The sequence below is a fragment of the Xiphophorus hellerii genome, chromosome 3 (genome assembly GCF_003331165.1).
Source record: "Xiphophorus hellerii strain 12219 chromosome 3, Xiphophorus_hellerii-4.1, whole genome shotgun sequence".
In the NCBI taxonomy this organism is placed as follows: domain Eukaryota; kingdom Metazoa; phylum Chordata; class Actinopteri; order Cyprinodontiformes; family Poeciliidae; genus Xiphophorus; species Xiphophorus hellerii.
The window spans coordinates 10,528,514-10,544,768 of NC_045674.1; the positions used below are offsets into that span (position 1 = coordinate 10,528,514).

The 16,255-nt window shown below is 36.9% G+C and overlaps 1 protein-coding gene across 2 annotated transcripts; it reads left to right on the forward strand.

Annotated features, from left to right (window-relative positions):
* The first annotated feature begins 3,667 nt into the window (after nt 1-3,667).
* Nucleotides 3,668-7,385, forward strand: LOC116717927 (free fatty acid receptor 2-like). 2 transcript variants are annotated; one of them, XM_032559607.1, is made up of 2 exons: nt 3,668-3,927; nt 5,557-7,385. In XM_032559607.1, the coding sequence occupies exon 2, from the start codon at nt 5,792-5,794 to the stop codon at nt 6,827-6,829; it is 1,038 nt and encodes a 345-aa protein (XP_032415498.1). In that variant the 5' UTR covers nt 3,668-3,927; nt 5,557-5,791; the 3' UTR covers nt 6,830-7,385. The 2 variants fall into 2 exon arrangements, with proteins under 2 accessions (XP_032415498.1, XP_032415497.1); XM_032559606.1 differs by lacking the exon at nt 3,668-3,927 and adding an exon at nt 4,078-4,190.
* The last annotated feature ends 8,870 nt before the right edge of the window (nt 7,386-16,255 follow it).

Here is a 16,255-nt window from a genome sequence, read left to right on the forward strand (position 1 = left end):
GAATCTGTGGTGACAAGTGAAGACCAGGAACTACCACAATTAAGATCTGAGTCAACAGTCTACTTCTTTTCTTTACAATGAGGCTAACTAGAACAATAGAGCTAGAAGTTATTCTTTTATAACATGACTTTTTCTCAAGGTTTTAATGCTGAAAGTTTTGAATTTCATCCACACTTCTAAAATTTGCAAAAGAAAAGAAAGGGACAGACGTCAAACTTGTCATTCTGTAACATAGGTGTTGTGTAAGAACATAAGAACAAGCACAATGCAGCACAGTTCTTGCTATTGCCTCACAGACCACAAGTGTCATCATGTATTTTTTTCACAATGCTCTATTATTTTGGTTTTCCACAGAATATACCTCAGACTGTTGCACAGTGGAAAATTAAATTTTATCTCAAAAATTTGTATAGTTTTCTAAACCTGTGAGGTAGAGACTAGGTCAAAACTGTGGCTTTCACTCACATTCAGGCTAACAGAGTCCATTTGAACACCAGCTTTAATAAACAGATTTTAAAGTAACTATAAGAAGTCAAATTTATCATGCCAGGTGGTAAAATGTTTGCTATATAAGTTTGCCATCTGAATGTATCGAGTCACTGATTTTAAGGCAAATCAAAAACAGAGCGTCCATGTGGCGACAGTAGAAAGAAAAAACTCCCTTTTAATATGAAAAAGCCTCCAGCAAAAATATTTGGGTTTGTAACCATGTAACATTATGTTTCCATCTTAATTTGCAATTCCTTTTTAAACCACACCGGTAGATGAAAATAACAGCTCAGCCTGCTGTGCGTCACCTTAAGCGCTTTGTAACACTATAAATACACCTTTAAAAACGTTCTCTCAAGCAAACACACACACGCACACGCCCCTGTGCACACAACACACACGCACACACACACACACCACACATATGTTTGCACAGCTATCTTTGCGGGGACTTTCCATTGACTTCCATTCATTTCTAGAGCCTAAACCTTACCCTTACCCTAATCCTAACCCTATCCATTACATACCTAACCCTAACCCTAACCAAAACTCAATTCACACCTTAGTCATAAATCTGACCCCTGACCCAAAAACGTTGTTTTTGGGTCAGGGGTCAGTGTGTCCCCAGTGTGTCCCCACAATGTAGTATATGTCAGGAAAATGGTTCCTAGAAGGTATTAGAAACAAACCCACTAGATTGGGAGAACAATAATGGAGACTAGTTTTTATCAATGTGATTAATTGGCTATAGTAAACAAAAAGTTAACAATCTGAATTCTTCTGGTCAGACAGACATCTTCCCTCATGAATACAACTCATATGGACTACAATCAGACAAAGATTAGTAGTGTTCCAGCTACAAGAGTTTCAGCCTCATATACTGGATCAGAAAATTACAGAAAATTTACCAGCCGATATGGATTGCAACGATCAACTGAGGCTGAATTAAATAATGACTGGGATAGTGATTGGCTCCTGAGCTTACACTTCTATAAATCTATTTGCAATCCAGTTTAAGGATTGACATTTGACAGATTTTCACATATTTAACTGCAAACAATTGTAAATGTACTCTGCCAGCTTTACCCCAACAAAATATGTGACCAGCCAGGTCAGCAGTCATAAAAAGGATACAAATCCAACGTAATATACATTAATCCTTTTGGAATGTGAGTAAACAGAGCTGAGACTTAATCGCGTGATTTGTGCATAACAGAATTGGGTGCTGTGTTTCAAAGATTCCCTTGTTCACTCGCTGCAACGAAGCTCACTCCTTGTTTCAATTAATAGCAAACCTTTGAATCATGTTTAACAGCTGCAGACACGATGGGGCTGACTGGCTGAAATACACGCCTCATCCAGCTGTCTGTTTGCCCATGATTCTTGGTAGTTATCCTTGATGATGAAGCAGTTACATGAGTTTGATTGATTTTAAAGCCGACTGTGATGTTTAACTTTCCATAAATTGCTGTTAATGCTCTTGAAGACTTAATTTGAAGACCGCTTGATCTGGACTTTACACATAGACTCTCAATTTTTTTTATTTTTTCACTCATATTTTAATTTTGAATTTGACCTTTCAAATACAGTGTTGTAACCCATCACAGATTTCTTCAAAAAATATTTCCTCTTCTAATTTTGCTGTTTATACACATTCAAATGTTTAAGATCAAACTCTTTTGAATATCAAAGACAACCTGAGAAAATACAAAATAAGTTTTTTGTCTTGATCACTTGACTAAAAAAATGATTCAAGCTACGTGAACAATAACTTTCCCCTCGTCTGATTAACTAAATATCAACCTATTGACCGTGTGATGCTTATAGTGCCTCACATGTTGTGATCTCCTGGATGAGTTGTGGATGGACTTTTGGAGTATTTGGCTGGCCAGGCACTCCTGGCCTGGTTTTTCAGTGCTCCATCTTGTCCATTTGTTGAATCCCTGTAATTTCCTACTGTGGTTCATTAAAGCACCAAAGCCTTAGAAATGGCTCTTTTTTTTTTTTTTTTTTATCAATGTGATAAAAAAAAAACCCCAGCAGGACACAAAATAACTCTGTAGGGGCGAATAATTATTTTTTTATTAACAATGCTCTTTGTATATAATATTCAAATGGTTGGGTAAGTTTAAATTAGTTCATACACTACAAAATGTTGGATTTAAACTTTATTGCACATAATGAACTAAATATTTCCATTGCTAGTAGCGATCATTTTAATTTAAAAATAATGTTCTCAGACGGCATTTAAAAAGATAAGAAAATGTTAAAGTGCAAAGCGATACCCTGTATGCAAATCCTTTTTCAGTTGTGCTTCTGCCTCGTGCCGAGAGCTCAAATTTTTTCTACTTTCTCAAGCGGTTTTGTAAGACGATGATGACATACCACACAGCAACACAACTGAGACGTTGGTGGTCAGACAACGTCTCTAAAGTTCTCTGATGTCACTCTGTAAAACCACGTCTTACAGTGTTACAAAGACGCTTTCATAATCTACTATGTCCAGGATTGTGCAAGGAATACTAAAACTGACATAAACACAGTTTGTGTTTTTTTACCCCCTGTAAAAAACAGCATAACAAGGGTTTAAGAAAAAAAAAGATCAATAGCTGCACTTAGAAGTGAGTGACAAAGTTAAAAAGGATTATTAAATAGGTCTGGCAAAACACCTGAAACTCGCCCTCACAAGTCAAGTGTTTAAAGAATTACTTTAAATGAAACCAACTCAGTGATTGCATACATTTAGCAACATCAAAAGGACTCCATACTCCTCTGAGTCATAACTTCAAAAGCCTGGGTAGGTGACTTTGTAAAAATTAACCAGGGCCATCTTTACTTCCTCTATCACCTACTCAAGACAAATCTGACCTGCTGGCTCCAATTTTCAATACATTCAGAAACAGTCTATGATTTCTGACATGACTGAGAGTTATTCAGGAATAGATTATTAACTATTCCTCTAAATGTAAGCCAAAGTTCGCATTAATTTGGTTTATTTACTTTTCTTTTTATCACATGGCATTTTAAGCCTCTATTTGACAGTCATATAGATGGCTTTACTACATGTTGTTGCAGGGAGGGACATCGCTTTTACCGATCACCTCACTTACCTGCGTCACGTGATGACATAAACTACTAAACACGATTTAACTGTCTGGAATCAAAAAGGACTGCAGAGACTGTCTGTGACTGTCACAGAGGGAAAAGGCCAGTTGTTACCAAGGAAACTATGTTTGGCAAATGTGGGGGATAAATTGTGGCGGTGTCTCACTAATAATAATTTCTATTATCAGTGCTGAATGTTTAGATTATCATGTAAATAAGGGGCTGTGCCAGGCAGAGGCAGATTGGATTTGAAGGCTGGTGAATGGAAAATATCAAACAAAACAGCTGAGCAATCATGGCATGTTGGTCCATCCAAGTATGTCTGCAGTGGAGGTAAGCCCCTATTACCTGTGTTATTTCTTTTGAATTGAAAGCTTGTGGGGGTAGAGCACATAAACTCTGAGGGGAGAAAAAAACCCACCGCATAAAGAGGAAGTCTTCTTCAGGTTATTGTAGTTAGTGTTGCTTCTTTTTTTTCATCACAATTCTATTAAGGAAATACACAGTACTTCCTCTTGCTACACTAGTAACCTATAAGAGGAGAGATTCAGCCGCTCAAGTAAACATTTGAATCGAAACAACCATTTACAGAAGAGGTAAGAAATACATAGTTTTTATTTTGAAATGTTTTTGTAAATTGTTTTTTGATTTCTTTTAGCAGTATGAAAATCAATGCTCGATTTCCTTGAGAATCAAGCATTTCTACAGTTTCATGCTGATATTTAAAAAATGTAGACCGTCATTTGAACTTGTTTACTACAGTCCAAGTCTCAGGTTATCTCCACTTTTTCACTTAATTTTTAACTTGGGCTAGTAGTTGAATAAATAATTATTTCTCTGATCAAATTTAGGCACAAAACCTTCCTTTTCAGATTAATTTGGTTTTATTTATTCACCAGACTGACTTAAATGGTGTTCATAATTTATTTGAAGGTTCTTAAATTTTATGAGACCTTTTTTCTTTCAAACAACATTGCTTAAAAGAAAAACGCTTCCTGAACTAAAATTAGCTTAACAACAGTGAGGTAGTGGTATATATATTAATTGGGAGTAATCTACATACTGATGCCTCCTATAGGTCACACAAGGAACACAGCTGTGACAAGCGAATACAACTCAGTAGACAGTAATATAATATTTTATTTTATTTTTAAGTGTCACAATAAAAAAAGAAGTGGATTAGAGGGGTAGTTTAAGCAATCTTACGGCACACCTATTCATCATATTGTAGCAATTTTGTGGCAAGCCATTTGTATTAATTCAACAGCCTCAATATCAAGTATTATTTGACCTAATTGTGATTATATATCCCTAGAGAATGATGTAATGGCAAGGGGGATCATGGTGACTTTGTTGAACTAAAACACATTCATACTTAATTTTTAACAAATAATTAGAAAATAATCAAACTTCTGATTTGACTGACCTTTTTAGGCTTGTTGTAATTTAATTCCTTAAAAGACTCATGAAGTTGTCCACCTATGAAAAAAAGCAAGATAGAAACGGCATTTTCTATCTCAATTATTTTATAATTGAGAGGTGTTGAATTGAAATTTAAATGTCAAAAGTTAGAGGAAAAATTTCCTTAAAATCGCCACTGGTTTTGGCTGTCGTACAGTCCCTATGGTACAACGAGATCCAAATAATAAAGATTTAGGTTTATCTCCATCTACAAAATGTCCCAGAACTGCAATCAGTTCTGATAGGGGTCCAAACCTCTAACAAAGAAGGATTATTTGTTTAAAAAAACAAAAAACAAAAACAAAAAAACAGGTAAGAAAAAAGGGATAAAAAATATATAAATAAATAAAACAACTCCTAAAATAAATAGTCTATTTTTGCTTTATATTATGTCTATACATATAATCCTCATTATAGCTAAATAAAAGCAAAGAAGTAAATGACCTGTATGTACTTTGTTGAACAGTGTAGTAATCACTTTCTACTCTCTCTTATCATCAGAACTCAGACCTCAAGGGAAAGATGAGCGTCGGGAAGACAGTGAAACCATCTTGTCCTGTCACGTTGTTTCCAGGCCACTGACCAAATAAGAAGCCTTTGTGTCCTTTGCTTTGGACTGCATGACAGATCAAACATTCCTGTGCAGTGGCCCATTTGTCCTCAGAGTCAGAGTCAAGGATATAATGTGACACATCTCAATCCCTGACACTTGTGCGAGAATAAATCTGAAGACAACATGCAGGAGTGCCACACTGGGCTGTGTCTCTCTGTCTACATCATCACCTTTGTGCTGGGCTTCCCCACCAATGTCCTGGCCTTCTACACCTTTTGGAAGAAAGTGAAGCAAAAACCCACGCCAATCGACATTCTTCTGCTCAACCTGACCATCTCTGACCTCCTCTTCCTCCTGTTTTTGCCCTTCAAGATGCAGGAAGCTGTGGACGACTTGAAGTGGAACCTGCCCTATGCCCTGTGCCCACTGTCTGGCTTTGTTTTCTACATGACCATTTACAACAGTACTTTCTTCCTCACTGCCGTCAGCGTAGAGCGGTACTTGGGTGTCGCTTTCCCAATCAAGCACACACTGAAGCGTCGACCCATTTATGCTGTCGCTGCCAGCATCTTCTTTTGGATCTTCTCCTTCCTCCACCTGAGCATTGTATTCATAGTGCCATTTATTGGACAAGAACATGGCATAAATTCCACCTTTGCCATCCCTGAAAGCAAGAAGGATGTGTGTTATGAAAATTTTACTGATGCCCAACTGGAGGTCCTCCTGCCTGTGCGTTTGGAGCTCTGCATAGTGCTTTTCTGCATCCCCTTCCTCATTTCCAGTTACTGCTACATCAACTTCATCAGGATTCTGTCCAAGCTGCACCACATCGACCGCCGCCGCCGCCTGCGGGCCATCGGCATGGCATTGGGGACACTAGTCGTCTTCGCCTTGTGCTTCGGCCCCTACAACGTCTCACACATTGTGGGCTTCATCAGAAAGAGGAGTCCTGATTGGAGAGACAAAGCACTGCTGTGCAGCACCTTCAACGCCTGTCTGGACCCTTTTATTTTCTACTTCTCCTCCTCTGCTGTGAGAGGAACTGTCGACAAATTGAAGCAAGGAGTTAAAAGTTGCCTCTGCAGGTGCGTGTCCTGTCACATGCTCCAGGCCATGTGTGGGAGAGCTAACAAGAATGAGAAAGATAAGGAACACAAACAACAGGAGATCAATGCTATCACAACTGACAGGAAGAGGACTGGGAGCAGTAGCCTCAACTAATTTCTTCATCTCTGCAAGCAGGAAATTAATACCGCGTTTATGTTTTTACCCATGTGAAAATGACTTGGCTGTGTATACTGTGGCGGGATTTGTTTGACTCACTGATGAACTTGAGATGTGAGGCGCCCTTTTGTTTGCCTGAACAAGCCTCAGCAATTTTTAAAGGCAGCGTAGTGTGTAAAGCTGCAGAGACAGGCCTGCTTTGAACTGTCACATGAAATAAAAAAAGCATTTCTTGCATTAAGTAGCAGGGTTTCATAATAACACCCATAATGCAGTGGGGTGCAGGGATTGCATGCCGCAGGGATTGCAAATATGCAGCACCTAAGCAATAGCTTCAACTGTCACTTCCCTGCAATAAGATTGAGGAGCTTGTTGTTTTTTTGGATTGTTTATTTCCATTTGTAATCAATAGAGAGATATTGTCACTTTGGGCTCATTATATTTCAGGCTTTGGTGATGGTTTTATGTGGATTATACATTATATTTTTACTGAGTACTTCAAACGTAAGCATTATTTTTTATACATGAATCATATAAAAAGAGTTTTACATAATCATGTCTCCGAGTGTTTTGTAAAAAGATCAACCATGTAAAGCTGGTGTGTGTGCGTGAGAGAGAGAAAGCGAGAGGAAACCAAACTTAATGAGAAGAGGAAGAAAACAGGTTCCTCTATAAACAGAATTTCCATATATGAATCACATAATAATTTGTTTGAGTAATTAATAACCATTCAATAAACAGGAGCAAGAAAGAAAGCCACTGTGTGCATGAGGAAGTAGAGATAATGAGTGATTTGGTTTTAAAGAAGCAAAAGCATGAAAGCTGATTGTACCCACTGCATCTCCACCAGATCAGCAACGTTACATAAAATGCACGCTACTTGTGTATTTTTCTGTTTATAAATTTAGAGAAAACAATGATTAATGCGATCACTCAAACTCTTCTAAGTTGATAAAACAGCCTGTGTTTGACGTCACTAATCTGCTTATAAATGGTTCTCCATATTGTATTCACTTTCTCTGGGACTAGTTCTTCCTTTTTTGTGGTCAGAGTTATATTTATAGATCACACAACATGTGAATCAACAGATCCACCACATGTTCCAAAGAGAAACAATTCTCTGACATAAGCAAAATGTTGGCATAGGCAGTAATCCTGTTTGGTGAGGATTAGAACAGTACGGAGGTTGAGCTAATCACTGTATCTGCTTGACAGGTGGATGACGAAATTGTGCATTTTGACTCATAAATGCTGGAGAATAACTAACATGGGCAGGCTACAAACCACTAAAGCAAGGGAAAATAATCTCAAACTACACAAGCATGGTATAGTGAAAGAGTTGTGATATGAAGTGTAAGAAATTGATATAAAATATGACAATTGTGAATCTTTGTGTACATTTGTATTTATTATGAGCATGTTGCTCTGTTAATTTGGGACTGTTCTTAAGCTAAATAATCATAATACAAACAAGTGCAATAATGTTTTATACAGTGACTTAATGCCCACTTTTTCAATTATTGTTTTTTCTTGCAAAAATATTTTAAGTAATGGTCATGAAATCTTTGGATGTTATAAAAATGGCCCCACAAGTCTTTCTCAATTTATTCAGATTTACAATTATCCGTAGATATTTTCACTTCACTTCTATTGGTCAGTCCAGTTATGGCTGCCAAATAAATCCAAAAACAAACTTTGAACTTCATCCAATTGCCATCACTGACAAGAAGCTTATAAAACGTAGCTCTGTCATGTTAAAACCCCCTAAAATAAATAGATGCATGTATTTATTTAATCCTCCAGGGAAAGTTTGGAGCCTGTCTTAATGAGAGTTTTTAAAAGTCATTGTAGATTTTCTTTTATAATCATTCCATTGGTAAGGGTGATTACACCTGTATAGAACAGAGTACTTGCTAACTAGGGATGAACCATGTTTGTCCTGTGATGGATCTCTGCTTAAATTTGCATGAACTTGTTTGTCAAAGGTTGGTTTGCTGAGAAAAAACACCCAGAATCCCAGCAGTCCCTTTTTGAATATGTAGTTCCTGAAAGACAGTCATTGGTTTTCCCATCAGTGTTGACTTTTTCCTAACCCTGGATGATAAGTTACAGTGATAAGGCAATAAGAAAAACACCCTTGGGAGATGATATCAGTAGAAGCGTCTGTGTTTGCCAAAGGCAGAGAAACACTGTCCTCACATGACCATCATCACTGTCCCTGTATCCGGACATCATTGACTGCTGTGAAAAACAACGCTGAGCCATTTAAACAACATTCTTTAAAGGCTTTCTAGGATTCTTCGAAATTTCCAGTAAACATCTCAGCCATCAGAGGAAGCACATTTTTACATTCCGATGTGCAATCAACTAATTTGGTGTGGCATCTGGAATCTGGAACAAGAAAATTACAGCATTTACTTGTCTGTTTTATCAATTTATTGAGACTGATACAAAAGTCTAAACGAGGCTAAACTGGATTAGGTGCAAAAATGTTCCTCTTCTCGCTGGAAGTTTTAAGCACTGACTGGGAAAAATCATTAACTTGCCCAGCTATGTTCTATTTCAGGCAACCCGATGCCTCTGACTAATCAGTCTGTGAATAGATCAAGCAGCTTTAGTGAAGTCTTGTCACCCAGACACTCTGCTTCAGTGCAGAATGAGTTGATTTGCAAAGTGGGCAATTGCCTTTTTATGGGATCATTAAAAGTCCAGTTTATTGACTGGCTGTTTAAAGTGAACTAAAGAGATCTGATGGTTAAATGAAATAGGAACTCACACCTGATTTATCAGGTTTTGAGAAGTGTGACACAGTACTAAATACCTGCGTTAATAAATACAATGTCACCAAAAAGATATACATTATATTCAGTTATTCAATACATTCAATTTTGTGCTTATCCACTCTTTTTCCATACTTTCATTTAGATTTTTTATTTTTTTTAAACAGGAATTTGGACTAATGGGCAGCAGTTAAGTCCTGATTCTCCTTGGACTAGGTAAAATGTTTCTGATGTTATTTCCTTCTACTCAGATTCTCATCAACATTCTTGGACACAGCGCTCTGTGATCGGCCCGCATCTTTATCAAATAACTTTTGTGGTTTACCCTCCTTGGATTCATTAACTGTATACTGGAGAACTGTCAAATCAGTTTCCATCAGATTCCTTTGTGGATTACAATGCAACATTTCTGATTTAAACAACAACAAAAAAGCCCTTCCATAATGTCTAATTGTGTAAGAAAACCAACTTGGGGTTTTCATTAGGTGTCATCCAAAGTTATTAAATGTATTATTTGTGTAAGAATTTATGTAGTGAGTTGTTGAACATAAAAAAAAACTTTATTGATGGTATTCTTATGTATTGAGATCACTTTTTTATCTGCATTTAATTTGAAATCAGAGCACTGAGATAGATAATTAATATCAAGAAGTTAAATGGGAACATATTTTATATATAAAAAAAACAAACATGCAGACATCAACGTATCATGAGCACCAAACAGCAGAAACACTGAGCTCCTGCTGTAATAGTGGTTAACAAATAAGCTTTTTAGCGTCTTAAAAGCTAAACTTTGTATGAAATAAACACCAGTGCTTTTTGCCGGGACATGCAACATGCAATATCAAAAAACTTAAACTTTTTAAAATATTCAGCAAATAAAATATAAAAAAGCTTCTGTTTTATGGGTATCCTGAAGTCTAAACAAATCCATTCTGCACTTTGTTTTTTCTGTAACTATGTTCAGTGATGTAGAAGCAACTTTTATTGAAGGGAATTGGGCTCCTGGTTTGCAGTCGTGATTCATGCAGGTGGCAGCTTTCCTAACAAGCCGCAGCTATCATAATATTTAGTGCAATCTGTCATATTAAAACGAAAAAATACATGATGTGTTACATAAATTGCTGGTGGGAGTAGCATATATAATCCCATGTAATGTTATGCTACTTACTAATTTTAATTGAAAGAAATTGCCTAATTTAAAAAAGCACTCGAGTAAAAATAATCCAACAACAAGCAACAAATTTCTAGCTCCTTTTCCAGCAACACTTACCCTGTGTGTAGGAAGCAGTCAAAGCAAAGTTCATAGTAAGATGTTACTTCACGCATGTGAATGCTATCCCTGCTTTCAGGGATTGCTTTCTGGGAAGGATAATACAACTGAACAGCTACACTTTCAGACGTGGGTTGTCTGTCACCACAAAGCACTTTGACTGGCGTGAAGGGATGGAGTTCACCAACAAGCCTGAAGACAGCAGGGCTCTGCCAACAGGAGGTTCAGGCATGCTGCCCCCAGAGATGTTGGCTGGGAGGGTGCAACGGGCATCTGACAGGAGATCAATATCAGCTGCTGTGCCTCGATACATCCAGGTGACAGAGAGTCTGCTTGGAGGGAACCCTCCAGTGAAGCAAAGGAGAGCATACTAATCGCCCTGTGTGCAAGGAGGAGTCTAGAGATAGAGTTTCGGAGCAGAAGGTATGGTAAACATTGGGAGATGGGCATAAAACCAAGCTAACAGTTCATACAGTGTCAGTTAATTACAGGAAGACCATTCTAACTCCAATTAAAATAGTAAAAAAAAAAAAATATATGGTGAGGATGATTGCCACATTTATGTAACATAGCAACGAACTTGACTTTCATGAACTCTAATGAGACACAAAGATGGTGAACAAACACAATCTTAAACTGCCTTTCAGAAGTATTCATTCACATTTAGGATCATTGCAGAATTGTGAAGTGCAAAACTAACACTGCATCTCACCATAACCATAACATTCCTATGCTCAAGCATGTTGGTGGCAGCATCATGCTCTGGGAATTCAGAGGGAATAGTGGAGCTAGCTTGAATTGATGTGTAGATCCTATTAGAAAAACTGTTAGAGGTCCAAAAGAATTACAAAGGTTCAGCTTCCTGCAGCACAAAAACATTAAAGGCCCAGCCAGAGCAGCAGTAGGATGGATTTAGATCGAATAATATTCATGCACCAGACTTGCCTAGTTTGTTCTGTTTGTGTCTACAGAATCTTTCCATCCAAACCAACTGAGACAGAGTTACTTTTGTAAGAAAAATGGCAAAAGCAAGTACAGACAACAACAGGCATACATGTACATACATATATATATCATCACTATGACACAAAAAAACTTGTTTCTCCAAAAAATTTTGCTTTTTAGAAAGTGACTGATACAAAATTAATATAAAGAAATGAAGATACAAGGTCTGGTAAAAGCCAGACAGCATCAAAATGATTTGGTGGCTCTACAAAACTTTGTCCCAAGGACATTTGGTAAATACAACAGTGGATCAAGTATTTCAAATAATTACTTTAGGTAGCACTTTTTTTCAACTTAACAACTTCCCAATTGTTCTATTATATAAAATCCTGACATTTGAAAGCCTCACCATATCCAAATCAAATATATTTTTGAAGCTTATGAAGTTTACCCTGCGGTACAAGAATATGACACTGTAGTTAAAAAAGATAAAATCAAGACATAAAACATATTAAAACTATTATAATCAGAAAAGAGTAAATAGAAAGAGCATGTTACCTCACGCTTGGCCAAATGCTACTGAAAAAGTCTAATACCAGTATTAAAAGTTCTAAAGGTTGGAAACCACAAAATATTAACACTAAACATTCTCACACTAGTCCCTAAATAAGCTTTTAAAACAATTTAAAACAATATTAAAAAGGGGAGCTCCAAGAATAAAGTTTGAGCAAACTAAGCCCAAATGATAGAATTTACACATCAGGGGCGATACTGGTAGTAATACTGGTATTTAAAAAAGAAAGGTCATAGGTTCAAGTTGAAAGAAAAAAGAACTTGCAGAGTTTTCAGCAAGTTTTATTTGATAAACCACCTCTTTATTTATTTTTTTGTTTTACATAAAACGGGCTCTAGATATTTAAGACAGCAAGAATATTTAAAAAACGGACAGGGTATGATTGCATCTCTGATACTTCCTTTAACAACTCTACACTGAACTGACTTATTGAAGTCATTTCAGACAAACAATGGATTATAAAACCTTAACCTACAGCAAATAAACCCAGAAATTGAAACTAACTAAAGTACAATACAACAGCAAGAAATATTATTACAAAAAACCCCAATAAAAACGTGTAAAAACATGTTGGCCATTCGGTGGGGACAACATCCAGGGGAAATCAAAAGAAAGCTTTTCTTCCGCATGAAGGATTTCCACATAATAATTTGGCCATCCCTCCCTGCCTTGTTTTCTGGTGAGTTTCAATTCCCAGGGCAAGATCAATACAAGGCACAGCGAATCGTGCTGGGGTGATTATTTCTAGATCTGTCACGAAACTGCTCAGGCAAAAAGATGAACTCAAAGGGAATTTCACGACTTGAATTTTTATAGATTGAGCCTGGCCGTTCCTTTTTTCACTGTGATACATGGGCCTCGTAAGGACCACACTAAACAGTGTTGCTCTTGTGCACAGAGGATACAAATGAGACGTAATTACCAGCACAGCAACATCTCCCAAACACGGCAAGCCTAATAAATTGCGGCCATGTTCATTTCTGAAACAGACTATTTGTTTCTCACCCAAGAAGAGCAGCTTGGTCCCATTTCCCAGCTTTGGATCTTTCTGTAGGACGTTCACCTCACAGAAATACCACCCACAATCCTCTAGTGTCACCTCAGTGATCACCAGAGAGGAGGTTTGATTCTTCTCTACAAAGATCCGCCTCAGTGACTTTGGGATGAGCTGCTTTCCAGGCTTCATTTTGAACCACTGAACCCCAGACTTAAGGGACTTGAAGTTGAAATGACAGGACAGAGTTGCCTTCTCGCCCACTGTGACAGTGAGAGATTGAGGATACTGTCTAACCTTCAGTCCTTTGGGTGTTGGTGTGAGGCCTAAAGACAGAGCCATTAATACAATGTGTTATACAAGGTATTTTGACAATGAAAAATGTTATTTTAAATGTGTTTCTAAGGTAAACTGACAAGGGTTAAACTGGGATTTGTCATGTTTACTTGTGGGGAAGGAAGTCACATGTCCTGTCGGTCCAGACAAATATCACAGTGAAATTTGAGAATAATAAAATCATTCTACAGCAATAGTATTCTTACAGCTAAAGGAAAATTTAATGGATTATTGCAAGTGATAGACTACTTTAAATTATAACCTGATTAATCTAATAAGAAAGTTCAAATATATTTTTGACAACTAGTGATGAGTTTTTGTAGATTTGTAAAAAAACAGATAAATATTTAATATTCAGTCAAACCAGTTACAAGTTTTAATGGATATTAGTGATTAAATTATAATACTTGGTATTATTGCTTTATTTCAAGCCTTATAGAACAAACAAAAATACTTACATCCTTTAGTAGGTAAAACACGTACAAACAAAACTACTGCATAACTAATGAATTTATCAGTATTACATATGTATATAAATTATTAATCTAGTTGTCAATTGTTGAGGATAAATAATTCTGTGTTTTTCCTTCTATCTCTTTTAGCTAGTTGCAAAGCTAAAGCTAAAATAAATGACATGTTGGGAAATGCCTTCAAAGCTAGGATTAAAGGATGTGACACACTAGGGAACTCCCTCTTTAGGGCGTAGCTTAGACAGAGGCTAACAAAGGAAGTTACCAACTGTTGCTTGTTGCCATTTTGTCTTGCCAGCTCCTATCAATCAATCAATCAATCAATCAAATTTTATTTGTATAGCACATTTCAGCAGCAAGGCATTTCAAAGTGCTTTACATCATTACAAACACAGAATCACAATGCAATATAGAATCAATCATTATTGATTGATCTCATACTACCTAAAGGTAGTATGAGAAATGGACCAGCTGTATTTTGGTATTAATAAATGGAATTCATGAATTCAACTCACTGACTCTTCTTCAACCTCATACATCAAGAATGGATAAATTCTCCAAAAAGCTCTGCATGTACAAGGACAGAAAACAGAACCACCATCACTACTGAAAGGATCTCACTTTTCCAGTTCCCAGTCAGCACAGCAACACATAATTTTCCACCTTGTGTCCTGTGGAAAACTTGCTTTCTTGGTTTCAGGCTTTCAGTATTCAGACAAAATGTCATCTCCTTTTCTTTATGTTGAAGCTGCCTCAGGCTGTAGACCGTTAGAAAGGCCTGGATTACTCTGGAGAACGAGAGGAGGCAACAGGTGTCTGTCCAACTGACATGGTTGTTTGGACAATGCCTCCAGGGACCATTATTAATGTAACGCCCAGTAGACAAAAGAAGACGGCTACTTGCGGGGTTGATTCTTGGGAGGTTTCCCAGTTGATGAGAAAGTGACACAGTCTGTAAGAAGTTGCATACAAAAGTCTCTTCTCAGGAATGTTTCAGAGTCTCAGGAGTGTTGAGGGCAAAAAATCGCCCCCAGAAAGCAGCAACATTGACACAAACAAAACCTAACAAAGGATTTTCAGCCAGTCACACAAGGCAAAGCAGATCAGACTGAACCATACTGATGGGACATCTCTTGGCTGGAGCAGATTCACATATCTCTGACATGTTGCTGAGATGACTAGATTTTAACGTCTCCCCAAGTCTCTCAATTGTTCCAGCAATTTCTGAGAAGTTGTTCTGATAAGGAGGAGACATGAATAACAAATGCAATCCGGACACCATTCAGGACGATGTTTTCTCAAAGTATGGTGAATCTGTGGGTGACAACCCTCATCAAGACTTCAGCACAAAAAGAGCTGTTCAAACAAGATCTAAAAAAATACTCCAAAATTCTAACCTCTTCAAAATGACAAGCTGTATTTCCTAAGAAGTCAGTAGATATTTTTTTTTTCTAAAAACAAAATTTGAAGTTTTTGAAATTAGATTTTAAAAAAATTATTTTTGCATTACTTCAAGGATGCTGTGCAACTTGTCTCAGAACTTAAAGGTAAGAAAAAATGTCTGTAAACCAAACATTGTTTACAGAAATATTTTTTAAGCTTCACTGTATAAATATAATTGCTTTACATCCAACATTTGGTTCTGTGTGAAACTACAGGGTGGTTCATATTTAGAGTTCTTCACAATAAATTTGGGGTTTCTTTAGGTTTTTAATTGCAGAGAAAGTATTATCCAGATAAATGTTTAAAATTAAGCAGCATCTGCCAACATGTCGTGTTCTAAGTTAATGTGAAAATTTGTGATTTATAAAGTCTGATACAAAAATATTAATATTTAGCGTGGGAGAGGAAGGAGGCACCTGACTCTTTAACTTAGAATTTAATAATTGAGCTGGAAGGCAGAAAATCCATTGATCCAACTTCATATAAATATTTCCGTTGTTGCTGAAAAGTATAGAAGGTTATGCAAGGTTGAATTCACTAACTTCAATGAGATTTTTTTTCCAAACAGAACCATTGTCTTGTCTCATAACATTAAATTATAACCATGT

Excerpts from the sequence above, each read along its gene's own strand:
- LOC116717927 (XM_032559607.1), top strand. The coding sequence starts at position 5,792 with ATGCAGGAGTGCCACACTGGGCTGTGTCTCTCTGTCTACATCATCACC.